Raw genomic sequence first — 19,659 nt, 5'->3', positions numbered from 1 at the left:
GCCACATATGAACGAATGATCCAAATTGGCCTCACCCACTTGAACATCCTTTCAAGTAACCACAACCCATGCGGCAAAAACTCCTTCACCGCCCTTATCTACTCTCATCCCTGCAACTTTGCAGCTCCATGTCCACCTTCCATGTCCAATTAGAATATTAGGTTGAGAGAATCAGAGTCCAATACTACTTGGGTCGGCTATGGAGACTGGAATTGCTTGCTGTGCTCGTGGGGCTTTTCTCCCCAATCTTTCTTCCCGGCATTCAACTCCTCTCCTGTCTCCTTTCGCCACCAGGGTATGTACAAACGAAACCCATCTCTCCATTTTTCAAGATTTTGGAAATGTGTGGCTGAAGTTTGATGATGGGTGTGTGATGAAATTGCATGATAGAGTCTAAAAGCGAGCTCGCTATTTGGGGAGTCGTTAAGGCAAGTTCCTAAGTCATCAGTGAAAGTGGCATCAAGGCCAAGGAGTGTTCCTTCCAAAACCAGATGTGAGATTGGTGATAGTCTGGTGAGTGCGTTTGTGTAATAATGCCTGCAAGTATTGTGATTTTGCTTGTTTGATAATGAAAGGAGTATGTGATTGTAGGAAGAGTTTCTCACCAAAGCAACCCCTGATAAGGGATTGATCAGATTGTTGACGTGCATGGGAGAAGCTTTGAGGACCATTTCCTTCAAAGTCAGGACGGCTTCTTGTGGAGGAACTGCTTGTATCAACTCCTTTGGAGATGAACAGCTTGCTGTTGATATGCTTGCGGATAAGCTTCTATTCGAGGTCAGCCTTCGATTAATCTCGAATGACAATATTAGAGTTTTGATTCAGGTGTTGGTTTCTAAGGAGAACATTCTGACAACTATAGTTTATATGAATCCATTTCTCCAAATTTGCTCTTAAGATCCTGTACTAAGTTATGTTTTTAATGAATAGGCCTTGAGATACTCACACTCATGCAAATATGCTTGCTCTGAAGAAGTGCCAGAGCTTCAAGACATGGGAGGCCCTGTTGAAGGTCAGGCATCTCAAATTATAAGAAAACGACCAAATGGTGATTCAATGACTACTAACACTTTGTATTAAAAATAAGCAGGAGGGTTCAGTGTTGCATTTGACCCGCTTGATGGTTCAAGTATTGTTGACACGAACTTTAGTGTTGGCACCATATTTGGAGTGTGGCCCGGTGATAAGTTAACTGGAGTGAAGGGAAGCGACCAAGCTGCTGCAGCCATGGGAGTTTACGGTCCTCGCACGACATATGTTCTTGCGCTGAAAGACTTCCCTGGCACTCATGAGTTCCTGCTTCTTGACGAAGGTTACTCTTTACAACTAAACTGAATTAAAAGCTTTTTCTTAATTGAGAGAATGGCTGGCAGTTCTCAATCTAAAACCTTGACTTCTTTGCTCTAACGATGGCGGTCGTATAGGAAAATGGCAACACGTTAAAGAGACGACAGAGATTGGGGAAGGAAAACTGTTCTCTCCAGGAAATTTGAGAGCCACATTTGATAACCCTGACTATGACAAGGTTTCATTTTATTTTACCACTTCTAAAAGGCTTGAGAAGAGTATTAATGTTTTTTTTAAAACCATTCTTACTGCCTTTTATGCGTTCCAATTCAACAGCTGATCAACTACTATGTGAAGGAAAAATACACATTGAGATACACCGGTGGAATGGTTCCTGACGTCAACCAGGTTTTCGACTTTTCGGATCAACGTTCTTTGGAATTCTTTTGTTGGAATGATTGAAAAGTAGGAACACTTTTTTGTATGAACGTTCTGAAAGGATGGTTTTGTTTGAATCCACAGATTATTGTGAAAGAGAAGGGGATTTTCACAAATGTGACATCTCCCTCGACCAAAGCTAAGCTGAGGCTGTTATTTGAGGTAGCTCCTTTGGGATTTTTAGTGGAGAAAGCAGGAGGTTACAGCAGCGATGGTCGTCAGTCTGTGCTCGACAAGGTGATCGAGAATCTCGACGAAAGGACCCAAGTTGCTTATGGGTCTAAAGAAGAGATCATTCGTTTTGAAGAAACGCTCTATGGATCGTCAAGGTTTAAGTCAGGGGTGCCAGTTGGTGCTGCAGTTTAAACAGTGAAAGAACATTCCCCACCATCTTTTCTTTGCTTGTTGAAAACAGAAATTTAATCAGTCAGCAGAAGCTTATGACTTGTATGATAGAAATGAAAATGTTCAAGCTTGTTTGAAGTTTGACACCACAGCTTCCAAGGTTAGACCTTTCTTATAACAGTCAAATTTGAAAAGCCGAACGAACTGGCTTCACTGAGCACGGTTTCTGAATAAGATGAATGATGGCTTTATTCTTTCTATGATCTATACTAAGAAATTTTACTGTCATCTGATAAGCGTCTCTTGGTTTGTCACCTGAGATCATTTGGAGTAGAGGCACTGGCATGAGCATGGTGAGCTGAAATTAACTGTTTGTATTATGCCAACAAAACATCCATTATGTTTCCGTTTCCAGATTTTTCCAGTTTATATGAGATCGATACTCGTTCTGCGCAGGCATATCAGGGAAGAATGGGAAATGGCAAGCATTAGTAGGGGGTTTAATCGATGCTTCCAATGATAAAGTGTTACCTTGGTGACTCAATCCCAATGGAGGCTCTACATTCAAGTGGTGTCAGCGTTCATGTTCCCAACAGAGAAGCGGCTGTCCATGGACTTAGAAATAAAATTGTGCTAGACCACAATTTTCTGCTTAACCTACAATTTTCTGTTCAATGAGCTGTAAGCGCTGATGCACCAACATACAATGAGCTACAAGCACCAATGGTCAAGAGATGCACCAACATACAAAGGCGTCCCATGCTCTACATACAAAGTTCATGTTCCCAAAAGAGAAGTTGTTGTCAAATAAAATCGCACTAGATAAGGGTTGAACCTACGACTTTCTGCTTAGGAAACGGGCTCTATCCACTGAACTACAAGCACCAGTGGTCAAGATATGCACCAACGTACAAAGGCATTCCAGGCTCTACCTACAAAGGGGGTCAAGGTTCATGTTCTCAAAAGAGAAGCTACTTGTCCATGGGCAAATAGCACTAGGTAGGGGTCAAACCTACAATTTCTGCTAAGGAAACAGATCCCTTGAGCTACAAGCACCTGTGGTCAAAGAGATGCACCAACATACAAAGGCGTCCCATGCTCTACATACAAAGTTCATGTTCCCAAAAAAGAAGCTGTTGTCAAATAAAATCGTGCTACGTAGGGGTCGAACTACAAGCGACAGTGGTCAAGATATGCGCCAACATACAAAGGCATTCTCCAGGCTCTACATACAAAGGTTGTCAAGGTTCATGTTCCCAAAAGAGAAGCTGCTTGTCCATGGGCAAATAGCACTAGGGGGTCAAACCTACAATTTCTGCTAAGGAAATAGATCAATTGAGCTACAAGCACCCGTGGTCAAAGAGATGCACCAACATACAAAAGTACAATTTCTGCTAAGGAAATAGATCAATTGAGCTACAAGCACCCGTGGTCAAAGAGATGCACCAACATACAAAAGTACAATTTCTGCTAAGGAAATAGATCAATTGAGCTACAAGCACCCGTGGTCAAAGAGATGCACCAACATACAAAAGTACAATTTCTGCTAAGGAAATAGATCAATTGAGCTACAAGCACCCGTGGTCAAAGAGATGCACCAACATACAAAAGTACAATTTCTGCTAAGGAAATAGATCAATTGAGCTACAAGCACCCGTGGTCAAAGAGATGCACCAACATACAAAAGTACAATTTCTGCTAAGGAAATAGATCAATTGAGCTACAAGCACCCGTGGTCAAAGAGATGCACCAACATACAAAAGTACAATTTCTGCTAAGGAAATAGATCAATTGAGCTACAAGCACCCGTGGTCAAAGAGATGCACCAACATACAAAAGTACAATTTCTGCTAAGGAAATAGATCAATTGAGCTACAAGCACCCGTGGTCAAAGAGATGCACCAACATACAAAAGTACAATTTCTGCTAAGGAAATAGATCAATTGAGCTACAAGCACCCGTGGTCAAAGAGATGCACCAACATACAAAAGTACAATTTCTGCTAAGGAAATAGATCAATTGAGCTACAAGCACCCGTGGTCAAAGAGATGCACCAACATACAAAAGTACAATTTATGCTAAGGAAATAGATCAATTGAGCTACAAGCACCCGTGGTCAAAGAGATGCACCAACATACAAAAGAGAAGCTATTGTCAAATGACTTAGGAAACCAAGAGATGCACAAACATACAAAGGCGTCCCATGCTCTACATACAAAGTTCATGTTCCCATAAGAGAAGTTGTTGTCCATGGACTCGTGTTAAAAATAAAATCGAGCTAGGTAAGGGTTGAACATACGACTTTCTACTTAGGAAACAGACGCTCTATCCACTGAGCTACAAGCACCAATGGTCAAGAGATGCACAAACATACAAAGGCATCCCATGCTCTACATACAAAGTTCATGTTCCCATAAGAGAAGCAGTTGATCATGGACTTATACTTTCTGCTTAGGAAACAAACGCTCTATCCACTGAGCTACAAGCGCCAATAGTCAGGTAAGGGTCAAACCTACTAACATACAAAGGCACCAGTGGTCAAGAGATGCACCAACATACAAAGGCGTCCCATGCTCTACATATAAAGTTCATGTTCCCATAAGAGAAGCTGTTGTCCATGGACTTAAGTTAAAAATAAAAGTAGGGGTTGAACCTCCAACTTTCTACTTAGGAACAGACTCTATCCACTGAGTTGCAAGCGTAAAGGCCAAGCAATGCACAAACATACAAAGGCATCTCATGCTCTACATACAAAGTTCTTGTTCCCATAAGAGAAGTTGTTGTCCATGGACTTATGTTAAAAATAATATCGCAAACCAGGTAGGGGTCAAACCTACGACTTTCTGCTTAGGAAACAGATGCTCTATCCACTAAGCTACAAGTGTCAATGGTCAAGTGATGCACAAACATATAAACGCATCTCAGTCTCTACATACAAAGGCTGCTTGTCCATGGGCAAATAGCACCAGGTAAGGGTCAAACCTACCAACATACAAAGACACCAATGGTCAAGAGATGCACGCTCTACATACAAAGTTCATGTTCCCGTAAGAGAAGCTGTTGTCCATGGACTTATGTTAAAAATAAAATCGCACCAGATAAGGGTTAAACCTACGACATTCTGCTTAGGAAATAAACACTCTATCCATTATGCTACAAGCACCAGTGGTTAAGTGATGCACCAATATTGAGCTACAGTCGCCAATGGTCAAGAGATGCAAAATCATACAAAGGCATCTCAGGCTCTACATACAAAGGTTGTTAAGGTTTATGTTCCCAAAAGAGAAGTTGTTTGTCCATGGGCGATACAAACAATCTATCCACTTTGCTACAAGCACCAGTGGTTAAGAGATGCACCAACATTGAGCTATAAGCGCCAATGGTCAAGAGATGCACCAACATTGAGCTACAGGTGCCAATGGTCAAGAGATGCACGAACATACAAAGGCATCCCAAGCTCTACATACAAAGGCGGTTAAGGTTCATGTTCCCAAAAGAGAAGTTGTTTGTCCATGGGACATGCCAACATTGAGTTACGCCAATGGTCAAGAGATGCACAAACCTACAAAGGTTGTTAAGGTTCACGTTCCCAAAAGAGAAGTTGCTTGTACATGGGCAAATAGCACCAGATTGGGGTCAAACCTATGACTTTCTACTTATGTAACAAACACTCTATCCACTGAGCTACAGGCGCCAATGATCAAGGGATGCACCAAATAAAAAGGCGTCATGCTCTACATACAAAAGAGGGTTCATGTTCCCAAAACAGAAATTGTCCATGGACATGTGTTAAAAATAAAATCACCAGCAACAAAGGCGTCCCAGACTCTACATACAAAGGATGTCAGGGTTCATATTCCTAACAGATATAAAGGCAAGGCTCTACGTACAAAGGTCCATGGTCAAGAGATGCTCCAATATAGACAACCCGAGGTAGGGATCAAACCTATGCTCTACATACAAAGACACTCTATCCACTAAGCTACAAGCACTCCCATGATCCACCAACATACAAACGCATAAAAACCTTCTAAAAAATAAAAGAAATAAAACCGCACCAATTAGGAGTGGAAAAAAATCGTCTAACAATAAAAGAAATATTAGTCACGCCAAATAGGGGTCAAACCTATGACTTTCTACTTCGGAAACAGATGCAAAACCTTCTAAAAATAAAAGAAATAGATGCTCTATCCAAAGAGCTACAGGCCCTCCCATCCCATCCCATCCCATGAGCTACCAACATATCAAAAAAATTTAACTGCACCAACCAAATAGGAGTTAAACCTATTACTTTTTGCTTAAGGAAAAGACACTCTATCCACTAAGCTACAAGCACTCCCATGATCCACCAACATACAAACGCATCCCAATGGTCAAAAACCTTCTAAAAATAAAAGAAATAAAATTGCGCCTAGAGGTTGAAACGAGTCCCAATTGTAGCTACCAATGGTAAAAAAACCTTCTAAAAAAATAAAAGAGATATAGTCTCAACCAAATAAGGGGCAAACCTATGACTTTCTACTTAAGAAATAGACGCTCTATCCACTTAGTTACAAGCACTTTCATGAGCAAACATCATACAAACGTGTCCCAGCTATAGCCACCAATGTAAAAAACCTTCTAAAAATAAAATAAATAAAACCGCACCAGTTAAGGGTGGTGACCTAGCTGTAGCCACCAATGGTCAAAAACCTTCAAATAAAAGAAATATAACCGCACCAAATAGGGGTTAAAACCTAAGACTTTTTGCTTAAGAAAAAGACACTCTATCCACTAAGCTACAGGTGCTCCCATGATCCACCAACATACAAACGCGTCCCAACGGTAGCCACCAATGGTAAAAAACGTTCTAAAAATAAAAGAAACAAAACCACCACAGTTAGGGGTCGTCCCTGTAGTCACCAATGATTAAAAACCTTCTAACATGATCCACCAACATACAAACGCGTCCCACCGGTAGCCACCAATGGTAAAAAACGTTCTAAAAATAAAAGAAGCAAAACCACCCCAGTTAGGAGTCGAACCTATGAGTTTTTGCTCAAGAAAAAGACACTCTATCCACTAAGCTACAGGCGCTCCCATGAGCTATCAGCATACAAACGTGTCCTAGCTATAGCCACCAGTGGTCATAAAATACATATAACCACACTAAATAAGGGTTAAACCTATGACTTTGCTTATGAAACAAACACTCTATCCACTAAGCTACAAGCGCTCCCATGATCCACTAACATACAAACACGTCCCAACAGTAGCCACCAATGGTAAAAAAACGTTCTAAAAATAAAAGAAATAAAACCGCGTGGTCGTAGCCACCAATGGTAAAAAATGTTCTAAAAATAAAAGAAATAAAACCACGTGGTCATCCCTAGCCATGCCAGATAGGGGTCAAACCTATGACTTTCTGCTTAGGAAACAGATGCTCTATCCACTGAGCTACAGGCATTCCCATGAGCTAACAAAATACAAACGTGCCCCAACTGTAGCTACCAATGGTCAAAAACCTTCTAAAAATAAAAGAAACATAACCACACCAAATAGGGGTGAACCTATGACTTTTTGCTCACCAAAACAAATACTCTATCTACCAAGTTACAGACACTCCCATAATCCACCAACGTACAAACACATCCTAAGAATAGCCACCATGATCAAAAACCTTCTAAAAGTAAAAGAAATATAGCCACACCAGATAGGGGTCAAACCTATGACTTTCTGCCTAGGAAACAGACGCTCTATCCACTAAGCTACAGGCACTCCCATGAGCAAACAAAATACAAACGCGCCCCAACTGTAGCTACCAATGGTCAAAAACCTTCTAAAAATAAAAAAAAAAACATAACCACACCAAATAGGGGTGAACACTTTTTGCTCACCAAAACAAACACTCTATCTACTAAGTTACACACTCCCATATCCACCAACATACAAACACATCCTAAGAAAAGCCACCAATGATCAAAAACCTTCTAAAAGTAAAAGAAATATAGCCGCACCAGATAGGGGTTGAACTTATGACTTTCTACTTAGGAAACAAACGCTCTATCCACTGAGCTACAAGCGCTCCCATGAGTTAACAAAATACAAACGCGTCCCAATTGTAGCCACCAATGGTCAAAAACCTTGTAAAAATAAAAGAAACATAACCACACCAAATAGGGGTGAACCTATGACTTTTTGCTAAGGAAACAAACACTCTATCTACTAAGTTACAGACACTCCCATAATCCACCAACATACAAACACATCCAAGAATAGCCACCAATGATCAAAAACCTTCTAAAAGAAAAAGAAATATAGCCGCGCCAGATAGGGGTTGAACCTATGACTTTCTGCTTAGGAAACAGACGCTCTATCCACTGAGCTACAAGCGCACCCATGAGCTAACAACATACAAACGTGTGTCAACTATAGCCACCAATGGTCAAAACCCTTCTAAAAATAAAAGAAATATAACCACACCAAATAGGAGTAAAATCTATAACTTTCTGCTTAGGAAAGAGACCTTCTATCCACTAAGCTACGGTAGTCACCAATGCTCAAGGTAGGGGTCGAAACACATCAGAGTAGGCACCAATGAAAATATATATATATATATATATATCAATCATGCCAAATAAGAGTTGAACCTATGACTTTCTACTTAGGAAATGAACGCTCTATCTACTAAACTACAGGCACTGCCATGAATGACCAACATACAAACACATCTAGGCACTAATGGTTAAAAACCTTCTAAAAATAAAAGACATAAAACCGCATCAGGTAGGGGTCGAAACGCGTCCCAGCTATGGGCACCAAACCTTTTAAAAATAAAATAAATATAACACTGTGCCAGTTCGGAGTCAAACCTATGACTTTCTAGCTCAATTGCTTCTTGTTTACTTGATAATATATGCATTGTGAAATAATATAGCGTTTTCAGTCCTACTAGTTATTTGTCGCATTAATGTATGTGTATGAGAGAGTCATATCTTTCATTTAAATATCAAATTGCTCCTTAAATTTTAAAGAGTATATTTTAGTCATAAAATATTAAAATAATAATAACAATAAAAATAAAAATAAAAACTAAAAGCTATTTGATTTTTTGTTTTTTTTTTATTAAGGCATTAAGTGATTTAATACATCCCAACTTGATTTTGGAAATGAGAGAAGTTCGGTTTTTATTTCTAAACTTGTCAAGTTGCATGAAATTTTATTTAAACTTATAGTTTCGTTAAATTGTATCAGGAGAATGTTGCAATCTTAAACTTAAAATTTTTAAATGTTACAATTTTTTACGTCCTTCAAAAGATCTTTAAAAAATTACTGTTTTTTTTTTAATAAAGAAAATGATATTGAGAGCAAATGTTTAGTTAAATATTTATGAGTTTTGAAAATGTTATTCATATTGGATGAAAGTCCCACCTTACTTAATTTAGGGAATGATTATGGATTTATAATGAAAGAATATTATTCCTATTGATTAAAGGTCTGATGAGAAAGTTGAAAGCAAAACCATATGGAGTTAATTCTTGAATTTTTTATTTTAGCAAGTTAGGTGAAAATTTGAAAAAAAAGTAGTGAAATTTTTTAAAGAGTTCAATTAGAACTAAATTATTATATTCGTTCACATAAACACAATTCAAATTATAATTTAAGCTTCTTTTTTTTTCGAGGAAAAAAATGTTGTCGCTTTTTTAGTGTTGTTTTTTGGTTTCTAGAAAATGATAATTTATAATAAATGAAAAATTCTAAAATGGGCGAGGAGGAAGAAATGGAATGATTGATGACCAATAAAACCAACGGACTGCGACGAATGTTATCATCATTCCGCAGAAAAGTTGAAGGAAGTCAGCCTCCGCCACCTCCGCCGCCTCCGCCACCTCCGCCGCCTCCCCCTCACATACTCATAACTCGTCTTCTTCAATCTTCATCACTGTACTCAAATTTCCACCATTACAGACGAACGGAGCTCCTTCTTCCACTGCGTTTTTGTATTTTACATTCTCACTCTCAATTTCCTTTGTGGGTTTCAATCTCTGTTCTCAAATTCACCCTTCTCGAACTCTCCATTTCCATTAAACAAATGGGTGAAAAAGAAAATTAAAAGAAAAATGATGATCTGAGAGCTCGAGGGGCATGATTCTTTTCGATTCTGAAAAGCGAGTCGCTCCCCTTTTTATAAGATTCTTTAGCCATTTGTGAAAGGAGATTCTTGATTCCTTCGTAATGATTCCGATTTAAACGCCCCCTTTCAAAATCGCTCTAAAAAGCCTCAATGTCTCTTGCCCTTTCCCCTTTCTCTTGACTTCAAAATCAAAACCCCTTTTCCAAATGGACTTATAAATGACCTCCTAACCCACACCCTTCACAAACTAACCTCCTTCCGGGCCACACCCATGGAGACTCTGTACCCATCTTCCCACCTCTCCACTTCCGCCTGGTTCCTGCTTCATAATCCAACCACAAAGTGGACCAAGGAAGAGAACAAGATGTTTGAGAGCGCCCTCGCTATATATGATAAGGAAACGCCTGACAGATGGCTGAAAGTGGCGGCCATGATCCCTGGAAAGACTGTGGGAGATGTGATTAAGCAATATAGGGAGCTTGAAGAAGATGTTTGTGAAATAGAAGCTGGGAGATTCCCAATCCCAGGTTATGATCTCGCCTCTTCTTTTTCGTTTCAGTTCGTGGATGATCGAAATTTCGATGCGTATAGAAGGAAATCTTCTGTTGGTAGGGGCTCTGATCATGAAAGGAAGAAAGGGGTTCCATGGACAGAGGAAGAACACAAGTAAATTTTCATTTATGAACTCTTCTGATATCATAATTCATTGTTTGGATACAGATTTTTTATGGGTTTGTTTGTGAATTCGTTTTGTTATAGGCAATTCCTGAGGGGACTTTTGAAATATGGAAAAGGGGATTGGAGGAACATTTCAAGAAACTTTGTGAACTCAAAAACACCAACCCAAGTGGCAAGCCATGCCCAAAAGTACTTCATGAGGCAGCTATCAGGAGGGAAGGACAAGAGACGGCCAAGCATCCATGACATCACAACCGTGAATCTCACAGAAGCCACAGCATCAGAGAATGAGGAACTGTTGCCTTGTTTGGATCAGAATGAGAAGGCAGGCTGCTATCAAAAGGTGTTGTTTGATTGGAAAGGAGCCACCAACGGGGGGCTGCTCGGATTAGGACCTAACTATAGCGATTGTGTTGTGTCATTCCCATCTGGGATTGTTGCAAATGGAGTAAAGAAGGAGCAACATCATCAAGAACTGAAGGATGCATATTATGGAACTTACTCCATATTGCATCAAATTTACAGATAAGATAGATGCATAGCATATGGATGTTCGTGTTTATGTTGGGTCGATGTAAACGCCAAGTCCAATAATCAATACGTCTTTTGTGATGTTATGTTTATGAAGATTAAAAGGTTCATAGATTCTGTTGTTGATCATTAAAGACATGTATGCCATATGAAATGGAAAGCAAAAAAGACTTGGCATTTGTTCTTGGATTTCCTGCATTGCTGTTTGAAACTCAACAACTTCATGAACCATAGATTACATCTGTTATGTTACATACAAAAACAACACGACCGTGAAGAACAACACCGAAATCGCTCCCGAACACGACATTATGGAGTGAAGGATGTAAAGAAAGAGAGTGATGATGAATTTGAAGGATGTTGAGGCAGATATTTTGATATAATTGCAGCTTTAATTTGTGGCTTTGCATAGAAGATGCCATGTAAGGAAGTGATGTGGCCAAACCATGCTGAGTCATGAAGCACTTGGACAGCCTAAAAGGGGAGCAAACATCTTAAATATTTATATGTTTGTGAATGGCAATATGGGCAAGTTGACCATGTCTGATCAAATCACTTAGTTGGAGCTGAGTTTGAATCCCACTTCTTCCTTTATGCTTAATATGCTTCTGCATAAATAGTGTTCTTGCATTCACTTTTTTAACCCACCATCATCTCTCTCTCCTTAACCCGACATGGACCCATTATTACCCGAGTCAGATACCGAGCGATGAACTACGTTAGCTCTCAATAAAGTGAATGGTGAGATTTCACATTAGTTAGAGAGTAGAAGAAAACATGTATTAGCTGTGGACGGGGGCTCTTACAAAATTTTATTATTATTATTTTTTTTAATTTTGTAGTGAATATGGAAATTCAATTTTTTTTAAAATTTATATCTAATAATTTTATGGACGAATGAAAAATGAACAACAAATATTAAAATAGATTACTTATATGTACAATTTAGGATTAAAGCAACAAATTGGAAAATTTTGATACATAAAATGGAATCAATTATTAAAGTAATGGACGAAAATAGGTTTAGAATTCTATTTTTTTTTTATTATTATTATCAGAAAATGCCAATTGTGGCATAGTAGGTAGCATCAGCAAGGTTCTTCACTTTACCTATTTATTAAGCATCTTTCTTTATATTTCTTTATATTTTATTTTATTTTATTTTATTTCATACATCTTTGTTTTGTAAAGGCTAAAGGTGCGCTCTGATTTCCTCCACATTTTTATGTCTCATTGACATAAAATAAAGTATATTCTATTAAAGAGCTGTCTCTCGAAATTAAATCATTACTAAATATAAAAGCTGATATCTAGTTCGATAATGATATATTTTTATTATTTTTTTTTTGTTAAAAAAATTATTTTTGTTATTAGAGAATACTTTCAAATAAATTAATTTTATTCATAAATGTTTTTTTTCAACCATTTTAATATTTATTCTCTATATTTAGATGTTTGTAGAGAGATTTATGTGTTTAAAATTAAATTGATTAAAGGGATTAGTTAGAGACAGCAAGAGATATATTATAATTGTAATATATGCTGTTTACTGTTAATTTTCATGCTAACCATTGTGAATTTTTTATTTTTTTCCAACCACATATAAAGCATTTTTTTCCTTCCAAAGTTAAAAATAAAGAGCATCAATATTCTTATTTACTTTTGTGTGGTAAATCACATAATGAGCGTGGTAAATGACATAATGAATAAATATAATTATTTTCGTGATCAAGTTGAAATGCTACGAGAAGTTGTCAGTAAATTTATAGAGTTTGAATGTATTTATTTATTATTATTATTATATTATTAATTAATTACCGACTTAAATAGATAGAGTAATAATGGAAACTTTTTTTTTATTATTTGTATTGTGCGTTGGGGACAAAAATGAACCGGTTTGAAGTAGTTATCGAGAAATTGAATTCATGTATGATATGATGTATGTTGGTTGGATTTTAATTTTTTTTTTTTTTGAAAATGGTCGGGTGTTTAATTATGTTGCTCGTTTATCGTATCAACTCGTGTATTGAGATTGGTTTAATAAAGAAAATGAAGATAAGGTGATGAAGAGATATGTGGCATTGCATGAGGTTGAAAGATGTCATGGTTGTACCACTAAATCAAAACAAACAAAATACCAATTCTACTTTATTATCATTTATTATTTATCATCCACTTTCTACTTTCTACTTTCTTCCATTATTATTATTTTTTAAATATTGGAAATTAGTGGAGCATTGCTCTAAAATTTTTAATTTGAGTTACTTAATGAATTAGATATTAATTATAATTTAAAAAATAAATGATTTGATTATCGATTAAAATGAATTAAATTTTAATATAAACGTCAAATGGGAACATAATTGGAAAAAATAAAATCAATAATTTAATATAAAAGGATTTGTATTAAAGCATATAGAACAGCAAATGAAAAATGAGTGTATGAGCTTTAATTTATCTTTATTACATCACAAATTTTCTTTATTTCTTTGTTTTTTTTTTTTGGTTTAATGGACAAAAGATTCCTCCTTTACTAAAAGGGAAAAATTGTAAATAGGTTTTGGTATTTAATATTTCAAAATTTTACTCGACTTAGTAAATTTAAATTATAGTTTTAAAGCTCGAACATGAGAAAAAAAAATTAAAAGTTGAAAAGTTATTATAGAGATTTGAAAATTAAAAAAATAAAAGCAATAAAACAAGAAACAAAATTGAGTGAGAGGGGACCTATAAAAATAGTATATGTCTTTATGATGGGTCTTTCCCTTTCAACCAAAAGTGCGTTAATCAATCACTTCATCATCTCTCCTTATACTTTTCAACTAAAATAACACTGTCTAAAATTATATTGTCAATTTAAACCTACCTCAATTATTTATAATATATGATCCATTAGTAAGAAGTTCGAATCCTTCCATCTCTACGCGTTAACCTATAAAAAAAAAAATGAAATTTGAAAGTGAACCTACAGGAAATTGTTTCATATATTCACAAGGGGCACAAACCATACTCCAACCCCACCAACGAACTAACTAAAGAGAAAAAACACAAGGGATTCAACTCAGAAAGAGAAATAATACACTAGAACCAAAAGGCTTCTTCAAAATGGGAAAAAGGGAAAGGGAAAGTCTTTGCATAAACAGTCAAACTGCCTTCCATCATAATCATCATCATCATGGTTCCATAACAAAAAACACAGCCTTATTACAACATTAAAATCGTCTTTGTTTGTCTGTCTATCTGTCTGTCTATACGACCACAACAAAATCACATTCGAAACACATTCCTAACTGAATTCTATAAACAGGACGTGCCAAAATGGGGAGGTAGCAAGAAGAAAGGAGAGGTCGATGTTGTTGTTGTTGTTGATGTTGTTGTATGTACAGCCATGCTCTATGCAGCGATCAAGGACGATGAATCTAGCGGCACGACACTGTCTGGAAAATCGGTTCTTGGCCCTGCTAGGGAGTAGTATGCCAGTATATGTGCAGGATGCTCAACCACCACCCTACCCCCGACTTGATCAGCCACCACGACTCGTCTCGATGGAATCAATTCGATGTTCCAGAACGGGCGTGCCATTGCCAGAAGATCACGGCCTGAGGAGGACTCTCTGTAGCCTTGAACCCAGAGGTACCTGAGGGAAGTGAGTTGCATGACGGAGGCTGCCAATGCATGCTCACTAAAGCAACAGCCTCTCATCTCAAGCTTCTGCAGGCTGGGACAGCCGCGAGAGAATTCCAACAGCCCAGCATCAGACTGCCCCACATAACCAAGAAGCATCCATCTTACATTTCGGCTGTACCTCCCTATGTAACCAAGACCAACGTCCGTCAATCCACCAGGCCGAAGATACAATGCAAATCTTCTCAGTTTTTCAGAACACCCTCTCAACAGAGCTTGAACTCCATTGTCAAGTGGCAAATCTGTTATACTCGCTTCTCGATCAAGCAGGACGAGGCGAAAATCGCAGAGATTTTTCGAGTACCTGCCGATGCACTCGAGAGAATAATTTGTGATATCGGATACATAGACAGCCAAGTATTCCAGTTTCAGACAGCCTTGAGCCAAAGCAATCAATCCTCTTTGTGAAACAAGCCCTTCCTCGTCCTCCAATCCCTGCTCATCAGCCCCTCGCTCAATTCTAAGCCTTTTAAGTTTCTTACAATGCCGTGCAAGTACTTCTAACCCTCTATCTCCAATGACGTTTCTAGTCTGCTCAGGGAAACAAAATACAATATTATTACCCAATGCTAAAGATTCCAGTACACTTTCTAAAGTTGCTCACAAAGCCTTGGCTCAGGGATTTTCGCCTTGTCCTACCCTTATTGGGAATGCTATTATAATATCAAAGCAAATAGCACATATCCCCATCAGATATTCAGAATTAAACTCAGATGGCAAAGCAAGGACAGATGGGCAAATCAAAGAAAACATAGAAAATGAATGAAGTTGATCAGCAGCATACCTCAAGCACTTCTAAGTTGGGGCATCTCTGAATCAAAGTACAATGGTCCTCCGTATGAAGGAGAGCATACAAGAGGTCCAACTTCTTGAGTAGGTTTGCAAAAGGGAAGACTATTGGCATTTCATTCCTTCCCATGTATGAAAGACCCAAACTGCGGAGACTCTGTGGCAAGGCTACAGCAGCATACCTCTCTGGTTGATCATTGAAGGAACCTCCACAAAATTCCTCCAAAGAACCAACAGCTCGAAAGAACCCCACAAGATCAAGGATTTCACAATCACTAATTTTCACAGAAATTAAGGAACGGCAGTTTCTGGCTATAAGTTCAAGATCTTGAAATCTGACTTTGACAAGATCTGTCATGTAAAAATTCAACGTTTCAAGAACTGTGTTGTTGGTCGCAAGTTCGTGTAGCCATTCCCCATCTTTCTCATCTATTGAGCTCTCCTCCAGAAACAACGTTTTTAAATTCCTGAAAAGACACAACAAAAAAAACATAACAAGAAACATTAAAGATGATGAATTATAATGAGCAGTGCAGTCAGAAGTCACTTTATACATTACAACACAGGTAAAGTGATATTATCAGTTCACAGAAGTAATATATTGGCTGAAATTGAAGGATCAATCCAAATGAGGTTTATTTAAGATTACTTAGAACAGTTCCCAAAATGTTAAACCTTCTTTATGAATGTTGTAAGTTAGCAGACACTTTCGCTGTGTTTCAGCTTCTCATCTTATACGTTTAAAAGTTAAGAGCAGCAAAGCATAGAATATGTATATATATATATAATCAACGACCCAGAAAAAGTTAAAAAAGAAAAAGAAATGGAAACCCCACAACGACAAGAACAAGGGAACAAACGAAATAATGATAGTAATACTAACAAGCAAACCAAAAATAAAAGTAAAACATTAATAGAAACTATCAGGTGGTTTGAGCTTTTATTAGTCATCGCTGACCCTGAATGAACATTAATTCGTTCTCAGCATCTCATTATTTTCAATGGCCAGAAATTGAAGGTTTAACAAATCCCAGAACAGAAGGTAGAAATTATCTCAAAATTCTCCATAGTACAGTGAAATTGATACCGAGCCTGAACTACAAACAGATGAAATCTGGATTTAAAATCTTGAAGATGGTTTGGAAGCCAGATACCTGCAGGATCGTCCAATATGAAATAGTCCATCTGTGGAGAATCCAGAGCACTTGTCGAGTTTAAGCGAGTGAAGAACATGGCCACGTGCACGAGCAAGAACCTCCAGATCCGAATCGACGACAATCATACGGCGGAAGTGGAGATACTTCAAGCAATTGAAAGAATCAGCAATCTCTTTCACCCAAGGGGTCACAAACCCTCCCCAATCCTCCGGTATCAAATTAAACATCGCCGCCCTGGGTTTGCCCTTCAATTCCAAGGATTTGAGATGGACAAACCGCCGTCGTAGCCGTTCAGGCGTGGTGGTGTAGCAAAGAGCGATGGTAACGTGCTTGCGAGTAAGCGCATCCAGTTCGTGCCATCTCCGGCAAACCTGAGAGATAGCGTCACGATCTTTGGGGTCATGAATATAGGGCATTACACAGCCAAGAACCTCATCCGACATCCCCGTATTCATTCTACAAACGTTCCGTTCCTCCATAACTCGGATTTAATTCAAACAACACTCAGCAGTCCTAAAATACTCCTCAACTCCAAACTCCAAGTAGAATCAGAACATCAAGAACTCCAAGTTGTGGCTTAAAGATCCATCTCTCAAACTAAAATTCTTACAAAAGTCAGCCGGATATACAACTCATGGAACACACAATAAAATAAAATCCCCCTCCCAAGAATAGAAAAGAAGATTAAGCTACGTGTAAAACAAAAACAAAAACAAAAACAAAACTCCTGAAATCGACGGTTAAAAAGAGAAGACAGTTGAAAATCCGTTAGGGACTAAAAACAATCTAGAAAACTCCCCGGGTTGAATGAAGGAGAAGATGCCGGAAACAGGATCCGCGAAGGTGAATTGGAGGAGTCAGAGAAGCGGAGGAGAGAATCGGATCGAGAAGGAATCAGCGGACGCAGCAGTCGGAAGCCGACGGATGATGGAGGAGGCGATGTAGGGTCTGAAAAGGGAGAAGGGAGGGCGGAGATCGGCGGAGGGAAGCATTGAGGAGGAGGAGAATGGAAGAAGAAGAAAAGAAGAAGAAGAAAAGAAGAAGAGAAAAAAGAAAGGGGGGGTTTTGGGAATGGGAAAATGAGGAGAGTGGTGGAAGTAGACAAAAGAAGAAACGACAAGGATATATAATTCACCAATAGGGTTTCAGCGTTCCAAAAGCTGAGATGCGTTAGATGCTGATTACTGGCCCTTACTCTCTTACGTGGCCTATTCTCATTGCCTCCTTACTCTGCTCCTCTCCCTATCTAATTCCTGCCCCTTCCTACTTTTACTTCTCCCGTTAACTTTATAACACCACCGATATGGAAATTTTCTCCTCTTTTTTCTCTCCTTCTTTATTTATTTATTTATTTATTTATTTATTTAGCCCATAACAACTCCTATTACCCCCTTCACTCCCCACCCATGCTTCATGCTCACAATTCAGTCCACCCACCTAATTTAATTCATATTTCATTAACCATCCACAATCATAAAATTTCCATGCAAATTTTTAAGTAAAAGCCTTCAAATTAATTTTAATATTTCTACTCTCTAAATTTTTATATTTATAAAAATGTGCCAAATTTGTACGTTAGTCTTAGTTAATATACGGTTGAATGTAACTCCAGCATTAACCATAGTTAATATATGGTTAATGTAACTCGAGCATTAACCATGATCTCAAAGGCAGTAAGTTTCTTATCTTGACAAGAAAATAAGGACAAATTTTGACCCAACTTTATATACATCCAACTAAATATGAATAGACATATAGAGATATGTCTAGAATGTTAAAATAGATTAATGACTAATCTTCGTTTTATAATCGCTTTTAATCCCGCTCGTTATGCTTTTAGTAGCTAAACATCTTTGAGTTTTTTTATTTTTTTAAAAAAAAGTTATGTATTTTTCAAAACAATTTTCTTTTTCTATCTCATTTCATAGCTATTTTATATTTTAATTTTATAGTTTCTATTTACAAAAAAACCTTAAAATACGAGCTATAAAAGAATAAAACCCTACGAGATTGAGATCCACCTAGACCTCACTCAACATCAAAAGGCTTGCCAACGGCATTAGATTCTCACCGTCAGTCACTGTATTCATCCAACAATGTGGGGTTTTAGTTCAAATAAGATGAGATTTGGGTCACGAGTATAAGGAATATTATCGCACAAAACCCACATGTATTAGTACTAAACATTGTACGTGTAAGTTTAGCATAGTCAAAAGGGCCAAGGTCTACCGTGAAGCGTTGATCCCACCATAATTTGTTTCTCAAATTCATTAATCTAATATATTTGCAAAACATTTTACTAATTCGAGTGTTGGAGTGCAGATGACGTAGAATCACACCCATGGTTAACTCTCTGTTTTCTTTGCAAGGACTCGGTTTGATTCTCGTGACATATATTAAAATTTAATTAAAAAAAGAAAGTAGAATTAAATTAAGGAGTTGTTGGGAAGTTTGATTGAAGGAAGGTGTAATTATGATATTCATTTTATTGCAAAACAACTTCCATTATTATTTTATTTGACTATTATAAACCAAAGTCATAAATAGCTGCATTATTAATTGTCCTTACCCTATAATATATTTATATTAATAATATATTGCCCTTCAACTTGACTATATTATATATACATATTTTAT

General features: G+C 37.6%; 3 protein-coding genes and 2 non-coding genes across 5 annotated transcripts; 2 read left to right on the top strand and 3 right to left on the bottom strand.

Moving 5' to 3' along the window:
* Positions 1-29: 29 nt before the first annotated feature.
* On the top strand, positions 30-2,330 carry LOC111447504 (sedoheptulose-1,7-bisphosphatase, chloroplastic-like). The gene is made up of 8 exons (XM_023086716.1): positions 30-295; positions 391-513; positions 592-777; positions 931-1,012; positions 1,091-1,312; positions 1,425-1,525; positions 1,624-1,695; positions 1,810-2,330. Exons 1-8 carry the CDS (start codon positions 200-202, stop codon positions 2,089-2,091), a joined length of 1,164 nt encoding a protein of 387 aa, XP_022942484.1. The 5' UTR covers positions 30-199; the 3' UTR covers positions 2,092-2,330.
* A 5,113-nt stretch (positions 2,331-7,443) lies between these two features.
* TRNAR-CCU lies at positions 7,444-7,516 on the bottom strand. The gene has a single exon. It is a non-coding gene; the product is annotated as a tRNA-Arg (tRNA).
* Positions 7,517-8,371: 855 nt separating this feature from the next.
* TRNAR-CCU lies at positions 8,372-8,444 on the bottom strand. Its single transcript has one exon. It is a non-coding gene; the product is annotated as a tRNA-Arg (tRNA).
* Positions 8,445-9,829: 1,385 nt separating this feature from the next.
* Positions 9,830-11,581, top strand: LOC111447783 (transcription factor DIVARICATA-like). Its single transcript, XM_023087119.1, has 2 exons — positions 9,830-10,849; positions 10,943-11,581. The coding sequence occupies exons 1-2, from the start codon at positions 10,455-10,457 to the stop codon at positions 11,388-11,390; spliced, it is 843 nt and encodes a 280-aa protein (XP_022942887.1). The 5' UTR covers positions 9,830-10,454; the 3' UTR covers positions 11,391-11,581.
* A 2,923-nt stretch (positions 11,582-14,504) lies between these two features.
* On the bottom strand, positions 14,505-18,090 carry LOC111447326 (coronatine-insensitive protein 1-like). The gene is made up of 3 exons (XM_023086431.1): positions 17,020-18,090; positions 15,861-16,332; positions 14,505-15,607 (listed from the first exon to the last, which is right to left on the bottom strand). The coding sequence occupies exons 1-3, from the start codon at positions 17,499-17,501 to the stop codon at positions 14,786-14,788; spliced, it is 1,776 nt and encodes a 591-aa protein (XP_022942199.1). The 5' UTR covers positions 17,502-18,090; the 3' UTR covers positions 14,505-14,785.
* Between the last annotated feature and the right edge of the window lie 1,569 nt (positions 18,091-19,659).

This window comes from Cucurbita moschata, unplaced genomic scaffold, assembly GCF_002738365.1.
Source record: "Cucurbita moschata cultivar Rifu unplaced genomic scaffold, Cmos_1.0 Cmo_Scf00009, whole genome shotgun sequence".
Taxonomy (NCBI): domain Eukaryota; kingdom Viridiplantae; phylum Streptophyta; class Magnoliopsida; order Cucurbitales; family Cucurbitaceae; genus Cucurbita; species Cucurbita moschata.
The sequence above is the reverse complement of the archived record's forward strand: the minus strand, read 5'-3'. Positions and strand labels throughout refer to the sequence as shown.

Excerpts from the sequence above, each read along its gene's own strand:
- LOC111447504 (XM_023086716.1), top strand. The coding sequence starts at position 200 with ATGGAGACTGGAATTGCTTGCTGTGCTCGTGGGGCTTTTCTCCCCAAT. Across the intron at positions 778-930 it reads CGGATAAGCTTCTATTCGAG|GCCTTGAGATACTCACACTC; the intron begins GTCAGCCTTCGA and ends TTTAATGAATAG. Across the intron at positions 1,013-1,090 it reads CATGGGAGGCCCTGTTGAAG|GAGGGTTCAGTGTTGCATTT; the intron begins GTCAGGCATCTC and ends AAAAATAAGCAG.
- LOC111447783 (XM_023087119.1), top strand. The coding sequence starts at position 10,455 with ATGGAGACTCTGTACCCATCTTCCCACCTCTCCACTTCCGCCTGGTTC. Across the intron at positions 10,850-10,942 it reads TGGACAGAGGAAGAACACAA|GCAATTCCTGAGGGGACTTT; the intron begins GTAAATTTTCAT and ends GTTTTGTTATAG.
- LOC111447326 (XM_023086431.1), bottom strand. The coding sequence starts at position 17,501 with ATGGAGGAACGGAACGTTTGTAGAATGAATACGGGGATGTCGGATGAG. Across the intron at positions 16,333-17,019 it reads CATATTGGACGATCCTGCAG|GAATTTAAAAACGTTGTTTC; the intron begins GTATCTGGCTTC and ends GTGTCTTTTCAG. Across the intron at positions 15,608-15,860 it reads CCAACTTAGAAGTGCTTGAG|ACTAGAAACGTCATTGGAGA; the intron begins GTATGCTGCTGA and ends TTCCCTGAGCAG.